This window comes from Arvicanthis niloticus, chromosome 16, assembly GCF_011762505.2.
Source record: "Arvicanthis niloticus isolate mArvNil1 chromosome 16, mArvNil1.pat.X, whole genome shotgun sequence".
Taxonomy (NCBI): Eukaryota; Metazoa; Chordata; class Mammalia; order Rodentia; family Muridae; genus Arvicanthis; species Arvicanthis niloticus.
The window spans coordinates 18225049-18246260 of record NC_047673.1 but is presented as its reverse complement, the minus strand read 5'-3'; the positions used below and the strand labels follow the sequence as shown (position 1 = coordinate 18246260).

General features: G+C 42.1%; 1 protein-coding gene and 1 long non-coding RNA gene across 3 annotated transcripts; one reads left to right on the top strand and one right to left on the bottom strand.

Moving 5' to 3' along the window:
- Positions 1-3137: 3137 nt before the first annotated feature.
- On the bottom strand, positions 3138-8700 carry Thap1 (THAP domain containing 1). Of its 2 annotated transcripts, XM_034519873.2 has the most exons (3): positions 8565-8700; positions 6173-6368; positions 3138-4855 (listed from the first exon to the last, which is right to left on the bottom strand). In XM_034519873.2, exons 1-3 carry the CDS (start codon positions 8633-8635, stop codon positions 4490-4492), a joined length of 633 nt encoding a protein of 210 aa, XP_034375764.1. In that variant the 5' UTR covers positions 8636-8700; the 3' UTR covers positions 3138-4489. The 2 variants fall into 2 exon arrangements, with proteins under 2 accessions (XP_034375764.1, XP_034375766.1); XM_034519875.2 differs by lacking the exon at positions 6173-6368 and having other exon boundaries at positions 4626-4855; positions 8565-8635.
- An 80-nt stretch (positions 8701-8780) lies between these two features.
- On the top strand, positions 8781-15799 carry LOC117721285 (uncharacterized). Its single transcript, XR_004608435.2, has 2 exons — positions 8781-8924; positions 15539-15799. It is a non-coding gene; the product is annotated as an uncharacterized LOC117721285 (long non-coding RNA).
- Positions 15800-21212: the final 5413 nt, after the last annotated feature.

Here is a 21212-nt window from a genome sequence, read left to right as displayed (position 1 = left end):
ATTGGTTATTTTCTCATAACCAATAGGAAATTTATGTTAATGTTATATCTCCTAGCATTAAGAAAACCAGCGAATAAAAGGACATGTTAAAGGGATGTTAAAAACCGGAATAGTTTTAGCAAATCAGAACTTGGGGATGAAGATGAATGCATGTTTCCATAATGAAAAAAACAGACTAGAAAGCTTACTCAAGTTATGAAAATTTGGGTAAGTAATTTATGAAAAATTTAGATTTAGAGATAGTGTATACAATTGTGAGGGTCACAGTTCAGTTAATTGGTGCCAAAGCTTTACTTAAGCCAATGGTTATTGGTCTGCTCTTCTCTATGAACAATTACAAATGCTGGCTTAAAAAACAAAAATGTGTCTAATCAAGGCTTATTAAGAAGTATTTTGTTTTTCCTCAAGCTTTATTTAAATATTACACAGTAGTTAAAGGACCAGACTTGGTTAATGGTCTTCTGAGTGTGCAATCCCCCTTGTGTCAGGGTCAGGAAGGACTCGAAGATGGGCTTGGGAAAATTAATGGATCTTCCCCCTCTTCTCAGTGTGGCCACATTGAATAAATCGTTTTCTGGGTTTCACTATTGATTTAGCTCCTTTAATTGACTTATTGGCAATGAGTAGCAGAACCTGGCTGGTTGGGGCCACAAGCAGGCCACAAGTATGGCCCATGACCCATGTGCAATAAGGAATGTTATAAATAAAATTACTTTTAAAATGTTCAACAAATGCCACAGCTCAAAATTCAGAAACAAGTACCTGCATCTCAAATTCCGTATGCTATGACAAATTACTGAAATACAAATAGCTTGCTCGGTTCTTTCCAAATGAGAACTCATTCTTCCATGAGCAGAAAGTAACTTCAGGTTCAATGATGTACTATAAGACAGTAAGTGGTTATGGTTACATTTATAATCTAACTTGGGTTCTTGGATCTGGACCATACATACACACACACACACACACACACACACACACACACACACACACACACAACCAGAAATTAGGTTGAAAGCAGAGTTTGCAATGTATTTGCCCACATACTTTGCAAGAATGTTTCAAAAGATGTCAAACAGAGTTGGTGACTTTGAATCTTTTCATGTGAACCAGAATTCCTAGAAAGCCGCTCTATCTGCAAGGCTGATTGGTTAGGCTTCTGTTCAGTGATGTGAAGATGTTGAGATGTTCTATGTCCAGAGGCTACTTACAATTTATCTTGGCTTATCTGACCTTATTAACCATTCCTTGCTCCCACTCTGCACAGAACATTGTGACTAACAAAGCCAGACCTAATATCCTAACATAAAAATCCTTTCGCAATATACTAACAAAATTTTACTTTTCCACCATCAAAAGGCTAAGTGTTGCCAGACAATACCTAAGGCCCACAGCCAAGTTCTCAGTTCTTGTTCTAACCCACCTACCTGATGTGGCCATGTATCTTTAAAAAAATATCTTGATTGATGGCTTTCTTTGTTCTGTTGCTACAAAGCTTAGGAAAATTATACCTCACAGTATTTGGAGAGATCTAACTCTGTGTTCCTGGGCCAATCATCCAAGTTTAACTTCCGAAGAAAATACGTCTTTTATTCCCTTGTTGTAAAGGCTGCTCTGTTGTTGAGCACAAAGTTGGGTCTCACAAGTGCCCATTGAAGATGCTTCCATTCCTTAGTTGATTCTAAGCCAAGTTAACAGACTGTAGCTAGTCCAATCATTTTGCATTTTTAAGACACCGATCTACATGGAGCATAGTGATGGATACTTGTAACCCCAGCATTTGGGAGGCTGAGACAGGATTGCTAGCAGTTCAATGACAGTCCAGAGTTTCATAATTCAAAGGCAGCCAGGAATAAAAAACTAAACTGGGTCTCAAAAACAAAGAAACAAAAGGGTTTGGGTCAGACATGGAGGCATGACGCAAACATGTCTCTAATCCCTGCACTTAGGAGGTAGAAGCAGGTGGATTTCTGTGAATTTGAAAGCAACTTGGTCTGAGACCAGAAACCAGAGTACAGGAGGCTTTGAACTGCCATGTGATTACTGGGAACCAAACTTAGGGCTTCACAAAGAATTTTAAGTTTATTAACCACTGAGCCATCTTTCCAGCCACATAGAATATTTTAAAAATTAATAATAGGGTGCCAGGATTGGTTATACACACTTTAAATCCCAGCTCTCCGGGGGAGAGGGAGAAGGAAAAGAGAGGGGAGGGGAGGGGAGAGAAGGGGAGGGGAGAGAAGGGGAGGGGAGAGGGGAGAGGGGAGAGGGGAGAGAGGAGAGGGGAGAGGGGAGAGGGGAGAGAAGGGGAGAGGAGGGGAGAGGGGAGAGGAGGGGAGAGGAGGGGAGAGGGGAGAGGAGGGGAGAGGAGGGGAGAGGGGAGAGGAGGGGAGAGGAGGGGAGAGGGGAGAGGAGGGGAGAGGGGAGAGGAGGGGAGAGGAGGGGAGAGGGGAGAGGAGGGGAGAGGTGGGGAGAGGGGAGAGGAGGGGAGAGGGGAGAGGGGAGAGGAGGGGAGAAGAGAGGGAGGAGAGAGGGAGGAGAGAGGGAGGAGAGAGGGAGGAGAGAGGGAGGAGAGAGGGAGGAGAGGGAGGAGAGAGGGAGGAGAGAGAGAGGAGAGAGAGAGGAGAGAGGAGAGAGAGAGGAGAGAGAGAGAAGAGAGAGAGGAGAGAGAAGAGAGAGAGGAGAGAGAGGAGAGAGAGAGGAGAGAGAGAGGAGAGAGAGAAGAGAGAAGAGAGAGAGAAGAGAGAGAGAAGAGAGAGAGAAGAGAGAGAGAAGAGAGAAGAGAGAAGAGAGAAGAGAGAAGAGAGAAGAGAGAAGAGAGAGCGCTTGGGACCCACCTTGGTGGTAGCCTGCTCCAGGGCATGTTCAATCTTCAGCACCAAAATGAGAGACATTTATAAAACAAACAAATTTCTATGATTTAAAAGTGCTGTCAGGCGGTGGTGGCACACACCTTTAATCCCAGTATTTAGAAGGCAGAGGCAGGGGGGCCTCTCTGAGTTTGATCTACAGAGCAGGTTACAAGACAGCCAAGGCTACACAGAGAAACCGTATCTTAGAAAACAAAACAAAAACAACCAAGTGCTACCTGTTCTCAGCGTGGTAGTAAATCACAAAGAAAAGATCAGATCACAAGATACTGGGATAACATATCTTTAATACTGTCTTGAAAGGTTCACTACTCTTCAACTACAGTGTACTCTGAAATATAAAATATGGTTCTCCTAAACCTAGAGAATTCTTTTATCAGCACTTGTTTACTCAGAACATATTTTCATTTCAAATATATGTAAGCTTTCTCACAGTTAGAACACAATCCACAGTGTGAACAGAAACTGCAATATTTAAGTCTCAACGGTGACATAAACACGACACATTACTTTTGAACATAAGTCACTTGAACTAAGTTGGATATTAATTTCTAACTTAAGAGTGAAAAAAAAATATTTTCTATGCAATGTCTTGACCAAAATCAAAGTTAAGGATAAAATCATCAAATACTTAAGGGCAAAAGTACCGAATTCCAGTACAAATCAAACTCTACTAAAATAGTTTGTCAGAGGTCTGAATGCAGATTTAACTACGGCTGTGGAATTAGGTGCCTTTACCTAGGGGATGATCAGAGCATATCAGGAAACACGTCCCAATTTTTATTTCTTTAGAAAGTTGCCACAGCACTCCTGGGGGCCCGAAGGCAGCTCTGTGGAGTGGTCCTCTCCTTCCACCTTGACATGGGTCCCAGGGGTTAAACTCGGGTAGCCAGGCTTGCATGCAGCTTCGCTTATTGAAACATTTCTCCAGCCCAGCCCCCAGTTCTCACTTCACTGATGCCAATACCTCACTTTGAGGCTGCCATTCCCCAAGACACACTTCCAATTTCATAAAGCCAGGGACAGACAGGACCAACTCTTAAAACTCTACTTTTTATGAAATTATTAACTATGGAATGATTTTTCTGAAGACAGCAAAATATTGTTTTTCTCAAATATTGGCTTGACAGTTCATTTCTGATAAGTGATTGAGAAAAATAAATGAAGCTCTGACTATCAATACAAAATGTGTGTATGTACATCTTCATATTCTGAAAGGCTACGTCCAATGCTCGCACCTATACTTCTGATTTAAATTATAAGTTATCTCAAAAAGGGCATTAATTTTTAAACTTAGATCATTTTTTACCACACCATTACCCTCTCTACTTTTTATTTTTACATTATTTCTATAAATACTCAAATGAAAAACAATCCACCATCTTGAAACCAATATACATTATATTGGTGGCTTAAGGATTTTTTTTAAATATTTTGTTAAAATGTAGAAACTCTGAGATTACAAACAAAAAAATTACAATTTTACAGTATATATCTAATTTATTTTAAAAAAATATTGTTTTCTTAATACAAGTAATTAAGTGTTATTTTTCAAATGAACTCCTGTATTAGGCTAAAAGAAGGTATATAGTCTTGTCCCACGACTACATCTCATTTTTTCATGCTGGTACTTCAACAATTTCAAAGTAGTCATTTGGTAGAATCACATAGCCCCTCTCTGATGCATCGTCCTTCTCTCTCTGAAAGTGGACAACTTCCTTCAGCTTTTCCAGTTGCCGCTCCTGCCTTCGGCACCGCTGCTGGGCAGTCTTGAGTTTCTTCCTGAGCTTCTCCACCTGCTGCTCCAGCTGAAGGATCCTCTTCCTCTGGTGCATTGTGTCTTCCACAGTGTAATTGTGGTCACAGAAAACCGAGAGGTTATCCGGGGTCTGGAGAGGAGGCATTAGCAACCCAATAGCAGCGTCCACCTGGGAAGTGGGGGGTGAAGGAGAGGGAAGCTGTTCTTGGGATTCCAGGTCTTCCTTCTAAAATAGCAATACACACCATATGTGAGTTTAGTAACTAAATATCTGTAATTCCAACATTAGACATTTTCTGTCACTCCAAGGTACACAAGAATCCCAAAGTGAAAACACACATTATCTTGGTGGGCTGCAGTCCTGGCATGGAGTCCAGGGCACCAGGACATCTAGGCAAAGCTCTCTAGGACTCAAACCACATCTTCTAGGCCCAAAAATCTCAGCATTAGGTTCTGGCTTGTTTGCAGATTTTAAAAAACAGGGTCCTGGTGTGTAGCCTAGGCTGGCCCTCCACTTGAGCTCCTCCTACCTCTACCTCCCAAGTATTAGGATTACAAGCAGTAAGCAACTGCCCCTGGCATCAGTTTGAGATGGTTTTTGTTTGCTTGGGGTTTGGGTTGGTTTTCTTGTGTTTGTTTGGGGAGGGAGTGTGGTGCGAGGTCCTTACTGCATAATCCAGGTTGGCCTAGAAAATTCCAGTGTTTACCAAGCTACCCAAGCTGTGAGGATCCTCTTAGCTCCTTCTCTGCAGTGCTCAGACTGCAGGTGTGGCCACCATGTAGGGCGTGTCCAGTCCTAATTCAACTTTCCTATTTGAAGTTAAAGTGGGATTGTGAAGCAGAAAAAGTGACTTAGTTAGATACAAGTAAATACTAAACACCTAAAACAGAAGAAAAAATAATCTGAAAATAGTCACTAAGAATGAAAATAAAACTTATCAATACATAAATGAAAACATAGAACTATCTACCTTAAACAAAACTAGACTGAGCTATTTATTGTGAGATATTTAATAAGTAGAATTCTGTTTTTAAAAAGTGTATTGTTGTTAATAGTGGTTATTTTTATTTTTTTCTTCAAAAAAGATAATATTTAATCATGGGTGTGTGTGTGTGTGTCTGCCCTGGGAAGATGGGAGGGTGTGAGGTGACGTGGGTGTTGGGAAGCAAACTCAGGTCCTCTGGAAGAGCAATACATACTCTTAACCACTAAGTCCCAATAGTAGTTACTGCCAAATGATGGGTTTCAAATACACTTGTTTTCTTAATTCTTCCCTGATTCCCCCATGAACACATTAGCATCATAAATTAAAACAGCATTCACCCAAAGCCAATGCTTATAACACTAGAATTTGTAGAGGCAGGAGGATCGGGAATTCCAGTTCAGCATCAGCTATATAGCAAATTCAAAGCCAGTCTGGACTACTTACAACTGTCTCACACAAGGGATGGGAGGGGAAGAGAATGGAGGGGAGGAAAGAAAACAGAGAAAGGATCAGGAAAGGGAAAAAACACCAACCCAGCATTTAAAAACCCAAATTACCTTCTCATGTGGCTCAATATAGAGAAATATTGTGGGCACAGCGTTCTCCTTCAATAACTTGTTGTTGCACTCTCTCTTAAAGCAGTCTGGAGTAAAGTGCTCAGAACAGATACTGCTGTACTTAGTGGGCTTGAAGTTTTTTCTTTTAACAGCTGCCTCCCACTGTTTACAAAGACTGGGGCGAGTAAGAGGAAACCTAGGAAGACACAATTCAGTTCTCTGACTTTAAAAACTAAATACCCTCCCCCCCTTCTCCTGCCCCACACTAAGGAGAATCAGACACTAAGGAGAATCTGATTGGGGATTAGTTCTGGTTACTAATCTCACTCAGTAAGCTTTATCTTTTCATAATCAAGACACTTAAAAGTTCAATTAAAATAGATAATATGTGCAATGCAATTCTACTCACACTTTTACTAGCAATTTTGTGTCTTATAGAAAAACAAAAATTGGACATATGTCTATATCCTGAAGCAAACGTCTACTCTTTTTTAGTCCAATATATAGAGTACATTCTGACAGCCTGAATTATAGGCAAGTGATAAAGAAGTTAAGAACTTTATTTTATTGCTTAATTCAGTGTACAGAATAGGGAATCTTTATATTTATTGCCACTATGCTTTTCTATATCAAAGACTTGGTGGGAGAGGCTAGAGTGATCAGAAAGAGCTGAAGAAGAATGTTTCAATTTACTTTTACTATTCCACCACATAAGGTATGTCAGACCCTGATCATTCTTTTTTTTTTTTTTTTTTTTAAATGAAGACCTAACCAACCTTCGTGTTACTACTGTTTATTCTTTACACTGACAGCTTTCTCCACTGCTACTACATACAGGCTGGAAAAACATATTCCTAAAAAGAAGTATAAGCCACTGTGGCGACTTCTTATACACCGTAGTATCTCGTCTCCTAGCACAGGAGCACAGATTCTAAACTGTCAAGCAAATCTTAGCCATTTACTGTTCTTAGATAAGGAATAAGACTCACGTTTTTATTTTTCAATATCCAGCAGTTGAAGCGGTATTTTTGATGTGTGCCATTTTATTTATTTATGTGACTACACTGTCACTCTCTTCAGACACACCAGAGGAAGACATTGGATCCCATTACAGATAGTTATAATGGTGGTTGCTGGGAACTGAACTCAGGACCTCTGGAAGAGCAGTCAGTGCTTTTAACTGCTGAGCCATCTCCCCAGCCCAGATGCGTGCCATTTTAAACTAGTCTGTATATTTGAAGATTCCTTGGGTCATCTTAATAAAGCATAGGGAAGGGAGGTGGCAAGTTGAATGCATGTCCCTGTCACCATTTCCTGATCAATTCCTACATTCTGAGGATGTAGAAATTTCAATCAACCAAGTCATTGTTTAGGATATATTCTATCCTCTTCCCACAGAAAAAGCAGCATGCAAACCTTACTTTCTAGCAAACATTATTAAACATGAACAGTAGCGCTCCCCCCAAAACCTGAGAGAACGTTTTGAAATTTGTTTCTGTAATTGTTTTGCTATGGATAATTTGCATAATTTACCAGTGGATCTGACTTCTTAGCTATCATCTGCATACAGTCAGGAATTCTTCCAAAACCCAACATAAAACTTGTAATAACGAATTTAACTGCCTGAAAAAATAATGTCACATTTTGTGGACCGTTAGCATTGTTAATAATCACCATCCGTAACGTTAATTCTATCTACCGAATTCGGCTTTCTTCTTTCAAGAGAGCATTTTCCAGCCTGGATTCTTGTTTGCTGCACCCACCAAGAACGAGCCCTGGCAGCTGTGGGGAAAAGCTGGTATCAGCTCCCATTAACCTTGAGAGTACCGTGTATGCTACCGTCTCATTATTACTGTGTGTTGAAAGATGGGGGTTCAACTTGACAATACCAAGAGCCTCCTCTAAAACCCAAGATGCTTAAAGGCTGGTTCTCGGAAACGAGGTCTAAAAGTCCTCCCTGGCATCCTGGTCAGACGTCAACACTCAGCCGTCCTGCTTCCCTCCTAGCAACAACAGCGAGGTCGGAGACCCACCCTCCTCCTATGCATTTCAAGTCTATCCCTACGGGCCGTGTCCACCGCACGGCTCGGGAAAACATCCGGAGGGCTGCGAGAGGCTTCCCGGCGTCGCTCGCACGCCGGAAACCCTGCACGAGCGCGAAGGCGCGGTCGCGGTCGCGGCCTCGGCGGAGCCCCAGCTAACCGAGGCGACGCGCGCCGGGAACGCGCAGCCATGGGTCCCCGCCCCGCCTCCGCCGGCCGGCCGGCCCCGTGAGCCGCCCGAGCCCGCAGGCCGCCCCGCCTCCTCCAGGTCTCGCGCGGCCACGCGCCGGGCTCCGCCTCCACCCGCCCGCGCGCCCCTGCCGCGGCCGCGGAGCACGCCAGTTACCTACTTGTGGAAGGAGACGGGCTTGTCCTTATCGTACCGGTTCTTGCAGCCGTAGGCGGAGCAGGACTGCACCATCCTTCTGGCCCTCCACACTTCCCTTCTGCCCGGGAGGCAGGTGAAGGGGCCGTCAGTGTCGCTGCCCTCGGCTTTGATAACGCTCGCTGCTTTCGGTGGCTTTGGTCAGCAGTTACGGGGACGATTATCTCACCGTTGGGGGTGGGGGGGGTGGCTACCCGGTCCGTTGTGCTGTTTGCTTTAGCAGAAAGACCACAGCTGTCGCTCGTCTCCCATCTTCAAGATGGCGGAGGCAGCTTCAACCTCACCTCTCGCGAGGAGTTCGCTCGCAGCCTCTGATTAGCCGAAGGTAACGTTCCCAGGGAAGCTGACCATTGGCTAGGGCGAGGCGTGCCTCTGGGGCGTGGCCAGCAGTGCGGAAGTGGGTGGGTCCTCTGCGCCTTGGCCGGAAGAAGGCGCGTTTGTTTGGGAGCCTCACTTCAGTCCGTCTTGTAGGGTCTTGTACTCGCGAGTGTTGGTTAATCTGTCCGTCGCTTTCTGTTGCAACATGAAAAAGAGCAGCCTGTTGGGTGTAGAAGCCTAAAGGGAACGTGGGGAAGCTCGTTCCTGATTACACGTGATTTTTAAAAAGGGCGGCTGCGGAGGTGTGATTTGTATAAACCAGTGGTCCACGTTCAGAATCCAGATGACCGTTTAATTAGACAACGAGGACAAAAACACATTTCACTTCTTCTAACCTGAGGAGCACCTTTTTTTTTTTAAGTTTAATTATGTTAAGTACACACACTATTGCTATTTTCAGACGCACCAGAAGAGGGCATCGATCCCATTACAGATGGTTGTGAGCCACCATGTGGTTGCTGGGGATTAAACTCAGGACCTCTGGAAGAGCAGCCTGCTCTTAACCACTAAGCCATCTCTCCTGCCCGGAAGAGCACTTCTGAACGTTGTTACCTTTGTGTTGTGTCTGTGCTGAAAATTGCGAACTGTTGATTTTCCATGCTGCAGAGAATTGTTGCATGCTTGATCCTCCGTAATTTTGAATCTGGGGCGCATTCTCCCTTATCAACTTATTTCCTGTACCCTTAAATATTGTCTCCCTCAGGGATCCATTTAATGCCTGCCATCTCTGTAGAACTTTGACTCTTGAACCCACATACCATCATTTCCTAGCCCTTTTAACTTCAACATAGGACTTAGTTCAGTGGGAAAAGAGCACTTGCTCTTGCAGAGGACCCAGGTTCGATTCCCAACACCCACAGTATCTAGAACTCCAGGCTACTGGGCACCAGGTACACATGTTGTAGGTCAGAGGACAGCTGGCGAGAGTGGGTTCTTTCACCCCGTGGGCTCCTGGGGACCCAACTCTGGTCATTAGTCTTGGTGCCAAGTGTTTCTACCAGCTGCTCCTAGGGTTTTCCCTTCGTCAAGGCTTAGGTTAATCTCAGAGAGTAAAAAGAGCACCTCTTGGTCATTCTCTCAGCACCATCCTTGAATTCAAGTACTCAGCCTCCTCAACTCTTTGTCAGCCCTAGTCTCCAGCTTTCTCTCGGTCCCTCATAAAAAACACTGCCAATTCCTTGCTTATAAAGCTTAGATCTCAGAGGCTACCTCTGTAGTGAATAAAGCCCCAGTTGCTTATGGTGGCTTTATACAGCCTGAGCAACAGGTACTTCTGTGTTTTTACCATCTTCCCCTGCTTGTCCTTAAACTCCTCTGTAACTGCTCAAATAGGTTATTGTGCTTGGACTGGAATGGCCATCCCCTTACCTTCTCATCTATACTTAAGATGTACCTTATGTGTTATTTCTGTCAAGCATTCCATACCTTCCCTAAGTAAAGCATTTACCTTTTTGTGCCAGTGAAATTCTGTACTTAATCTCTGTAATTATGTGCTATAATATCTCTGTGTCTCATCTGAACTGAGGTGCTGTTGAGGCTGGCAGCATCTTACTGAACCCGGTAGTCTCAGTAGCTTTGATTGTCACAAATTATTTAGGAAATGTTGAATTAAATGGACTTAGAAACTACCTAAGTTAGTTTCAGAGCATTTGCTGTATGCTAGTGTGAGAACAAAATTTGAAAGCAGCATTGTAACAATAACAAAAATTCATGGTCAGCAAAGACCACCAACAATTTGTTAAAAATAGTCATAATAAAAATATTAAGCCCCTGCAGGGGCAGGGTGACAAAAAATAAAGGCATACAAGGGCATGCCCAGACAAGTCCAAACAAGCCCAAGTGAGTAATGGGCTATCTGGTGTTTACTTTTCTCTCCCTCCCTTTTCTGGGAGGTCCGAGTTTCTGCAAGTTCTGCCAGTTCTGCAAGTTGCTGATGTTTGAAATATCCAATCATATGTAACCGCGCCAAATTTTCCCGCTCTCCCCAACCCCTACCGATAAATATCCCAAGTTCCCTGGGTCCAGGGCGGAACCTCTATCTCCTGTGTGAGATATGTTCCAGCCCGAGGGCCCTCGTCATTAAACCTCCTCTGCAATTGCATCAAGAAGGTCTCTCGTGTGTCCTTGGGGCGTGCAGGTCCGGACTTGGGTGAGGGTCCCCTTGCGGGGGGGTCTTACACTAGGAACACCAGAATAGTGATTTATTAACAGTTTAAAAGGTATTGCTACTAGGCTCTCTACTCCAGTCCACTGTAAAGAAAAAAAAATTAAGATATGGTTAACAGATGGTATTCTAAAAATAATTTACTTAGTTACCTTAAACTCGAAACAGATCAACTGGCTTGATAAGTATTTATTGAAAATCTGTTATGTACTTCTAAGGGGCTATATTAGTGAAGATGGGTGGTATATTAGTCTGTCTTACTAGTTATTTTACTAAGCTCTAAGTGTTTACTAAGTGTTCTGTAGTGAGAAAAGGGGAGTCACACAGAAATGTGAAAAGTGTTGGTGGGAAGTTGCAGTTTTTAGAGATGAGGTTAGGACTGGCCTACTAGAGGAAGTAACTACTGAAAGATTTCGAATTAATGAGGACATTGTCTGCACCTGATACCATGAGGAATGGTGAAGCCCACCTCTGAGGCTTGGTGCCTCCAGCCTGGTCAAGGAAAAGCAGGAGTGTGAGAGAGTTGCTGAGTGCAGTGGCTTAGGGGACAAGAGATGAGGTTAGTGTGGAAGGAGAAGATGAGAGCCTCAGGAGTCCTGTAGGCCAGTGTAAGCTAGTTTGCTCTAAAATGGAGATCAGGCTTTACTTGTTTACCAAGCTGAGGCTATTGTACTGAGCAACATCCTGTCTCCACTGGCAGCTTTTAAGCAGAAGGGTGACACAGTTTTAAAGATTCTCTCCAAGTGCAGGCTTGGTAGCACACTCGTCATTTCAGCCTTCACAAAGGAAAGGCAAGAATTGTTTGAGGACAACCTGGTTGAAGTGAATTCTAGCCAACCAAGGCATACAAAGTCAAAACCTATCTAAACAGTAAATCCTGCTGTGTTAAGATGGGAGTAGAGATGTGAGATGTGAAGTGGGTGATTTAGGAAGTGATCATTCACCTCTTTCATTTGTTCATTTTCATGTATTTTGCACCCAAATGGGGTTAGCATGTTATATAGAGAACTGTTAATGAGACATATTAATGTATCTTCATAGAGCTTAGATTCTATAAAGGGGAAGGTAGAATGAAAGGGCAAATTATACTAAGGTACCTGAATAAGGATGATTAACTTATGAGAAAACTCCCTACATGCTTTAATTAGAGTAGGTATCCCATTCAAGAAACGAACATTGGAATTGTTAGAGGATGGAATGGATGAAGGTGAGGAGACACTGGAAGTATATGCTACAGCACCAACCTGTGTTTGAAAGTATAGCCAGTAGAAGAGGTCCAGGCCCTGGTGGTGGAGCCCAGTTAGGAGTAAAAACTGAAGGAGTAGAGTATTAGTATGGATGCAGGTCAATGGCCACTGAGCCATTTTAGGCATTAGTATTTTAAAAAGGTAATTCTACTTATGTTAAGACTTGCAGAAGGACAACAATTCAAAAAGACAAACCAATCAAGAGGCTGTTAGTGAGCAAAGAGGTGGTGGCTTGGGCGAAGGTGGTAGCAGAGAAGCCAGAAGTGGTAAGAACAAGACACATGTAGTGCAGGCAATACAGCCTAGTGAGAGGAGAGTAAAGAATTGGGTGGGGTTTGAGCATGGTTCTAAGTTGAGCAACTGGCTTGAACATTAGATCTATGAATGTAATACAAAAGTGAAAGAATTACTCACAACAAAGTAGAAACTTGGAAGGAAGCACGTTAAACTAGGGGCAGTTTGTAGGACTGGGGGTGTCAGAAGTGAAAGTTAAAAGTGGTGTTAGAATATGCAGTAAAGGCCCATTAAGAAAACACTTGTGGTCCAAACAATATCTTCCCTGGCCTGGGTGAAGCCCTAACCATCCAGTTGGACCAGATCAGTCCATCACGTTGGCCAAGGACCCACCCCTAGAAAGGCAGGTTCACCTCAAGACATGACAAAGAGATACAGGTGGAATGAGGTACTGTATACCTTTCCAGAATCCCTGCCCCTGGTGCTGTAGGATTCTTGGCTGTAGCTATCCAACTTCCTAAGTCTGCCTACTCTTCTTTCTCTCTTTTCTAAGCATGCTTTCTTAATACGTGGGGTTTCCCCAACATTTGGGGCTTTCTTACTTTCTCCAAAGCCTCTGTCCCCAACACATGGGCTTGCTTGTCCACGATGTGTTTGACTTAATCAGTTTAATCATGCCAACTTAAATGGTACAGTCGTTTTGGTTGGTTGGTTGGTTTTTCGTTCTTGTTTTTTAACCATTATCCTCTACTCTTCCAGCAGCTGCTGCACTTTACAGCTGGCTTGCCCTGGATTTTCTTTCTTTTAATCTCTAATAAAATTGTGCTTTAGCTTCATTTGAGTCCATCCTTTAATTCTTTTGTTAATAAGACTAAGAACTCCACGAGAGGGCTCCAACTTTCCTTTACCACTGGTTCTGTGCTTAAGCCTGCAAACCACTAAGGACGTGTACAAGGATCACTCTAGAGTGCCTGTTTTGTGGTCATTGATTCAGAGGAAAATGTCAGGTTGATGTATGTGATATATGGCTGGATTTTTCTCTTATTCATCCTCTGTCTTCTTATTGTTCACAACTTGGAAGTGAAATATGTACTTTTATTTTGCTGGACATCATCCTTAATTGCCCCTATTTCAAAATGGTAAATTTACAGATATGGCAAATTGTATTGTGGTAAATTGTAATGTTAAAAATATCTGTTGAACTAAACACATTGTGGTTTTCTTTATAAAATAATCTAGCCTAAATTTTCACTATGTGATCTGCAAATTTATTAGCTTAATAGAAATGTAACTTTCACCCTTTTTTAACATAACATTTTTATTGATTCTCTGGGCATTTCACATCATTCACTCATTCACACTCACTTCTCAGTCCTTCCATGTCTTTCCTCCCACGCTTGTGACCCCCTGAAAAAGTAAAAATAAAGATAATAATTTTTTTTTAAAAAATTTTAAAAGTCCAATTTTTGTAATCTATATACTCATTACAGCATGGTCAAACTCCCAATAGCCTGCTCCTTAAATAGAACTGAATCCATCATTCCCTGCACACACTCCAGAAGCCATCAGTTGTAGAGAGTTACACTTTAGTATCCTGAGCTCTCTTTGATGGTTTCCTATCTAGACTGTTGGTTTTCTTTTGGAATGGGGACTGAGGTGGTCACAGAAGTCTTCCATGCCCCTCTCTCTAAACTGTGTGCAGTCATCGATATCACAGTTAGCAGGGGCATGGATCCTGAGCCTCCACTTGGTTTGTGGTGACAGACCATGGACAGGGCTACTGACCACAGTAGGACCACAGACAAGGCCCTCAGGCAGCCCAGACCACAGACATCACTATGGCCTCAGCCTCAGGTGGCAGCACAGGCCACTCACACCGTATGGCCCCAGCAGCAATATAGCCCACAGACATCAACGTGGCTAGAGGTAGCAGCACTGACTATGGACATAAACGTCGACCCCAGCACAGTAGGACCATGGACCCAGACATGGCCCTCCCTCTGTGGCAGCACAGACTTGCTAGAGCCTCTAGTGTAGGCCACTTGTAACAGTATGGTCCTTGTGGCTGCACAGTCCATTGATATCAGCATGGATTCAGACAACAGCACAGACCACAAAAATTCACTTTTTTTCCCTTTCTTTTTTGAGACCACTCACTTTGTAACCCTGGCTGATCTGGACCTCATCATATAGACCAGGCTAGCCTTGAACTTAAGAGAGATCTATCTCTGCCTCCTAATTAAAGGCCTACACATTCAGGTCTCAACATTTTGAAAAGGTTGGTGAAAATAAACCAATTATCCATTAATAGTTCAGTCAATACATGTGGCATAGTCCACAATCAGTAGCGTTCAAAATAATGAAGCCAGGGCTAGCTGTGTAGCTCAGCTGATAGTGTTCACCTTGCTTGCACTTAAAACTGGGCATGATGACACACTGGTAATCCTAGCACTCAGGAGGTGGAGACAGGAGGATCGAAAGTTCAAGGTCATCCTTGTCTATATATCAATACAAGACCAACCTGAATTATGAGACCCTCAAAAATGCTAGAACCTACAATGGATTACTCCTACATACATAATGGTCAAGAAGTCAGACAAAAAAGAAAATGTTTAAAAATATGTAGATAAAATTACATTCCAGGAGTGGTTACTTGGACAGAAAGATGCTGTTAAGGGGTGCTAGCCAGTTTGTTTATAACTCATTGATGGTGCTGTATGGCTAGGTATTAGACTTGATCAAACTGGAGGTTTTTATTAATAATAAACAGGCTGTAAACCAAAGAGTGGAACTGCAAGGTCAAATATTATCTACAAGATTGGACCCAAGTCCTATCTCTGGCGCTGGGAGGGGAGATGTGACATGCTGGTCTGCCTGTGAGGTTATTAATATATAATTAAATCAATCTGTCTCCAGGAACCTTACATGTTAAGTGACTGTATCATAGCTGGCTTTCTGATGAAGAATGAAGATGTACCATTGCTCTCACATTTAAGAGTCAAACCAGACGGGCCCGTCAACTACCTAGACAAGACAAAGACTCTCAGAAAACCATTTTGTTTCAGAAATGGGTAAATCTTACCTAAAAATAGATCAGTACCATGGTCCCTTTGGCCACCGTCCACTCTTGAGACTGTGCTCTACCCTACTCTGCAATAAAGCACTTATCTTCTACTCTACTCTACGCTGTGTGCCTCATCTCATTCTTCCTTTTTGGGGAGGGGGGCGTGGCAAAGATGAAGGGATAGGGAGCTGAGAGGAGCCCAGACCAAGATCCCAGTGGTAACACAGTTTATATGATCTTTGGTGATTATACTAACTAAAAAAGCTTATTAATCAGAGCTGTACAAAGGTGCAACACTGTACTTTTAAAGGAATAATACATGTTTATATACCCATTTGGTCTCTTTGATGTTTCAATAAATATCGAAGATGAAGCCTTAGCTGTAATATTCTGGCTGTTTAAGGGAATAACTAGGAAAAGAGTACTAATTCTAACTGTAATGTCTTGAAAAGCCAAAAACTCCTTCACTTGCTGATACAACACCAAGTAAGGGAGAGTTTTGAAAAGCTGATTCCTTACGTGATAAGCAGGAGTTTAAATCGGTGGTGGTGTAGCATCCCTATAAAGGAAGGGGATTGTGAGGTTGAGGCCAGTCTACACAGTGAAACACTGTCTCAAAAATGTTTTCACATGTATGAAATTCTTAGTCCAGGGAGTGGTGCCTTATGCCTTGAATCCCTGCACTCAGGAGGTGGAGGCAGATGAATCTCTCATTTCCAGGCTAATCTAGTCTACAAAGCAAGTTCTAGGACAGCTAGGGTTACACAGAGAGACCTTGTCTCAAAAAACAAAACAAAACTTGAATTCAAATATATAAAATGAAAATATTGCATTTTAAAATATACTTTATTAACAAAGCATGTTTTGTCACTAATTGTAGACATACAAGGATGTCTTACAAGACCCCCCCCCCCAAAAAAAAAAGAGGATTCTTACAAACCTGCTGTGAACTGTGTCTCAGATCCCCACACTGAAGCCTAACCTCTATTATGGTAGGTAGGGGTGGGATGGAAGGTAATTATTAGGGTCCTTGTAAGAGACAGGAGTGTTCTTTCTCATCCATATGAGAATATAGCAAGAAGTAGGCTGATACCAGAACCCAGACATGCTGGCACACTCACCTTGGGCTAAAGAACTCCAATGATTGTGTTTGTGTGTGTATGTGTGCGTTCATGAGTTTATGTGCACACATGCATGGAGGTGCCCAAGCAGGCCAGAAGAGGGCATCAGATCCCTTAGAATGGGTGACAGACCCTTGGGAATCACTGTGTATGTGGTAGGAGCAGAAAGCACTCTTTTTTTTTTTTTTTTTTTTTTGTTTTTGTTTTTTTTAAAGATTTATTTTATGTATATAAATTCACCATTGTTCTCTTCAGACGCACCAGAAGAGGGCGTCAGACCCTATTACAGATGGTTGTGAGCCACCATGTGGTTGCTGGGAATTGAACTCAGGACCTCTGCAAGAGCAGTCAGTGCTCTTAACCACTGAGCCATCTCTCCAGCCCCAGAAAGCACTCTTAATAACTGAGCCACCTCTCCAGTCTCTAGGATATTTTTGATACAGCATTCAGGCTTTCTAGACCATACTTTTCAATGTGGAAAAAGCTGTAGTACTAAATTAAAAAGAAAAGAAACTTTAATGTAGGAGTCACAAATAGGCCCTGAATCCCCAGAAAATTAGTGCATATTTTATACACAAACGTGGACAATGTTGTATTTTAAGGATCCAGCATGACTAACTATAACCACTTTTATTTTAACTGCCATTTTGCCTACCAAATGACCCTTGTGTGCGTTCTAAACCATAGAGAGTAAAGTTGAGAGTAAAGAGTAAAGATGTCAGATTAGGCTTCAAGGTAGAATACCTGCCTAACTGTACAGGCCTTGGTTTTATCTCCAGGACTCTACCACCAAAAATAAGGAAAAGGAAAAAGGTCAGTGTAACATTTTATACTTGCTATTGATAGATATCTAGACTCTATCTTAACTGACAATTTGGGGTTAGTAGTTTACAAGAAGGCCATGTATACTTCTCTCTGCTAAAGGTCACATTTGTACAGCTTAGCATCAGCTCTATCCTTTCAAGGATGCAGCTGCCAAAAATTATTATTTTTCTGATGAGCTATTTTTTCCCCCTTTAAATTGTGTTTTTAAACTAACTGGGTTGGAGATGTAGTCTGGTGCTTGCTTAGTATAGACAAGACCCTATGTTTGATTCCAAGCATAATATGTAAGCTAATTAAAGTCTAAATTGTTAGATATCAGTGATCTCAAAACATTTGTTGGAGCAAGAAAGATGGCTCAGCAAGTAAAGGACACTTGCCGCCTAGCCTTAATGACCTTAATTCAATCCCAGCTCCCACATGGTAGGAGAGAAAGAAATGACTGCTGTAATTTGTCCTCTAACCTCCACAAGTACACAGTGACGTGCATGCAACAACATAGACACAATATTTCCCCTACATATATCTCTTAATCTTCTACATCATGCTATATAGTCTCTAAAAGACTACCCTGAGAAAGCCAAGCATGGTGGTACTGTAATCCCAGCTCATAGGAGCTGGAGAAAAGAGAATCAGCAATTCAGTGCCACCTAACCTACATGGTGAGCTTGAGGCCAGAAAGAACTACAGTCTCAAAGAATAAAGTCTACATTAGGGACTTTGACCAGATAATTAGGCTGTTTTTTGAGGCAAGGTCTCACTCTATAACCCAGACGGGCTCAAACTTGCAATGATCCTCCTGTCTCTGCTTCCAGAGTGATTATAAGCATGTACCTGAACTAGATGGCATGCTTTTCTCATAGCACACTTTCTCATTTAGGGATATGGGACAGATATATCAAGACCCAAATAAGGATCACAGTGGCTGGTAAGACCCAAGTTAAGGACTGAATGCATAAAGCCAACATTAATGTCATGAAAGCACCCTGCTGGAAGGCCCTAGAACTTACTGACCTGCCTAGAGATTTCTTAAGCCTTAATGTCTAAAAATGAGTCTCAGGTTTCTGGACTTTAGTCCTTATGGACTATGGAGGAATCTAGAGTACATTCAGTGTTTGGAGCTGGGGTAGGGCAAAGAATGCTACTGTGTACAACATGGGGATGCAAAATCAGAATGTGTTATCCAAGATACAGTTTAAATACACAAAGAAAGCCAGGCAATAAGTAATAAAGAAAGTACAGGCTTGTTTAAATTTACACTCTACCTTGTTTTCCTTATATATTTATGGTAATTATATATTTTTGTGACAATCCCTCTACTACCCTTCAAGACAAGATCTTGCTGTGTATATACCCAGCTGGCCTTGAACTCAGAAATCTGCCTCCCTCTCTGTCCTGAATGCTAGAACTGAAGGGGTACACCACCATGCCTGACGATTATAACATTCTTGAAAATGGCAAAATGATAGAAAGGAGAGCCTATTAGTGATTTTCTGCAGTTAAACTTATGGGGTAGGGAGGGAAAGTGTGAGTAAAAACAGGCAACAAGAAGAACCAACTCTTGTGATAAAACTCTACTATCTATAGAAGTCTTCACTGTAAAAGAGCCAGTAACTTGGTTCTAATTAAATATTAGCTGCTAACACCAATTACTGTACTGTAGTTTTCTAAGACATTAACACTGGATGAAACTGGGTACCTTTTACACAGGATCTTGTATTATATCTGATGCATATGCATCAGCAATTGTCTTAAAAGGCTTAAATTTGAAGATTAAATTATTTCAAGGTTGAGCTAGCCAGGAGAGGAGAGAATGACTTTCTGAATAAACAAACTGAAATCAGATCAGCAAAACTTGAATGCAAGATGTGTATTAGCCTGGGGAATGAATGGTCACCCAAGGCCAGTTCTAAAGAGATTCTGATTAAGAACTGGGCACAGTGGTTCATCACTACAATCCCAGGATTCATATGGTGGAAGGGGAGAATTAATTCTCCCAAGTTGTTCTATGACCTCCACACACATGCCCCCCACCACCCCCACACACAAAATAAATGTTTAAAGAAACCAGACAAAAACCCTAAAATATTGTCTCCTGGGATTAAAGGCACATACCACCATGGCTGAGCCTAAGATTTTCATGGCCACTATGCCTCAAGATCTGGATCACAGGTTTGCCTTTCATTTCTATTCATTTTAATCTGGATTAGAATTCATTCCAGATTAAAAGTCCAAATGAAAACAGCAATCAAGTAATAATTATGCCTAGCATGATACAACTATTTCTTATTCCACTGCAAATGAATAAACAATAAGCTTAGCTGAATGGGATCTTGGCCCTAAGTCACCACTCCCTTAATCTACTTATCACCTCAAACACACCATTCAGCTCCACTTCCTGGTGCTCTATTTCTTGAACCATACATTTTGTATTTTTCCTTTCTAAGCTTGCTGTGATTGATCAAAATGTTCTTCATGAGAGGAAATCAAAGGACACAGTCTATGCTGGACTTTTCTGAGACTTCCTTTGTCAGTGTAACTAATAGAAATCTCTTTTATCTTAGCCTCAGGTAGACTTCAAACAAGGGCAAAAAGCAGCCACTTCTTCATCTTCATCAAAATAAAAGCTCTAGAATTCAAATCACCCTCAGCACCATTGTCTTCCATATTCCTACTAGAATTACCCATTAAGTCCCACTTAAAGAATCCTATAGCTTTCTAAATCTAAAGTCCCAAAATTCACATTCCTCCAAACAAAAACATGACCAGGCCTATCACACCAACACTCCAGTGTCCCAAAGTCCATATTCCTCCAAACAAAAGCATGGTCAGGTCTAGCACATAACCCACTCATGGTACCAACTTCTGTTTCCACTGCTGAGAAGACACACCATGACTAAGGCACCTCCTCTGTGGGACATTTAATTGGGGCTGGCTTACAGGTTTAGAAGTTCAGTCCATTTATCATCATGGCAGAAAACATGGCAGCATCCAGGCAGATACGGTGGTGGAGAAGGAAACTAGAGTTCTCCATCTTGATTGGAAGGCAGCCAGAAGACTGGCATCAGGAGGCAGCTAGGACGAAGTTCTCAAAGCCCACACAGTGACACACTTCCAACAAGGCCACAACTAGTATCACTCCCTGGGCCAAGCATATTCAAACCACCACACCAAACAAAGCGAATTCAAAGTAATTTGATTGTGACATTGGATGGCCACTAGTGATAAAGAAACCTACTGTAAGGCAGTTATTGGATGCTAGAGGCTGAAGGAAACAAGATCATTCACGCTCACACAGATCAATGATTATAGTTTTTACCAAATTTATCTGGAAAAAGATTTTGAGTGTTCTTATCAAAAAGATGTTTCAAACAAGGTGTGATGGTGCATGCTCTTAATATCAGCACTTGAGAGAGGAGAATGAGGCAGGTGAATTCAAAGCCATCCTGATTTTGAGACAGAGAGACCCTTTATCAAAAAAATAAAAACGAAAGAGATGTTTCAGATAACAACCTGTCTTTTTCCATTCAAGAACAAATGTATTTGATACCTATGGAGTAATCATATATTGGAAGGAAAAGAC

Bases quoted from the DNA above. Each gene is read 5' to 3' on its own strand.
- Thap1 (XM_034519873.2), bottom strand. From the start codon at position 8,635: ATGGTGCAGTCCTGCTCCGCCTACGGCTGCAAGAACCGGTACGATAAG. The intron at 6,369-8,564 runs GTAGGTAACTGG...GTGTCTTCCTAG, and splicing joins AAGCCCGTCTCCTTCCACAA to GTTTCCTCTTACTCGCCCCA. The intron at 4,856-6,172 runs GTAATTTGGGTT...TTGCTATTTTAG, and splicing joins ATATTGAGCCACATGAGAAG to AAGGAAGACCTGGAATCCCA.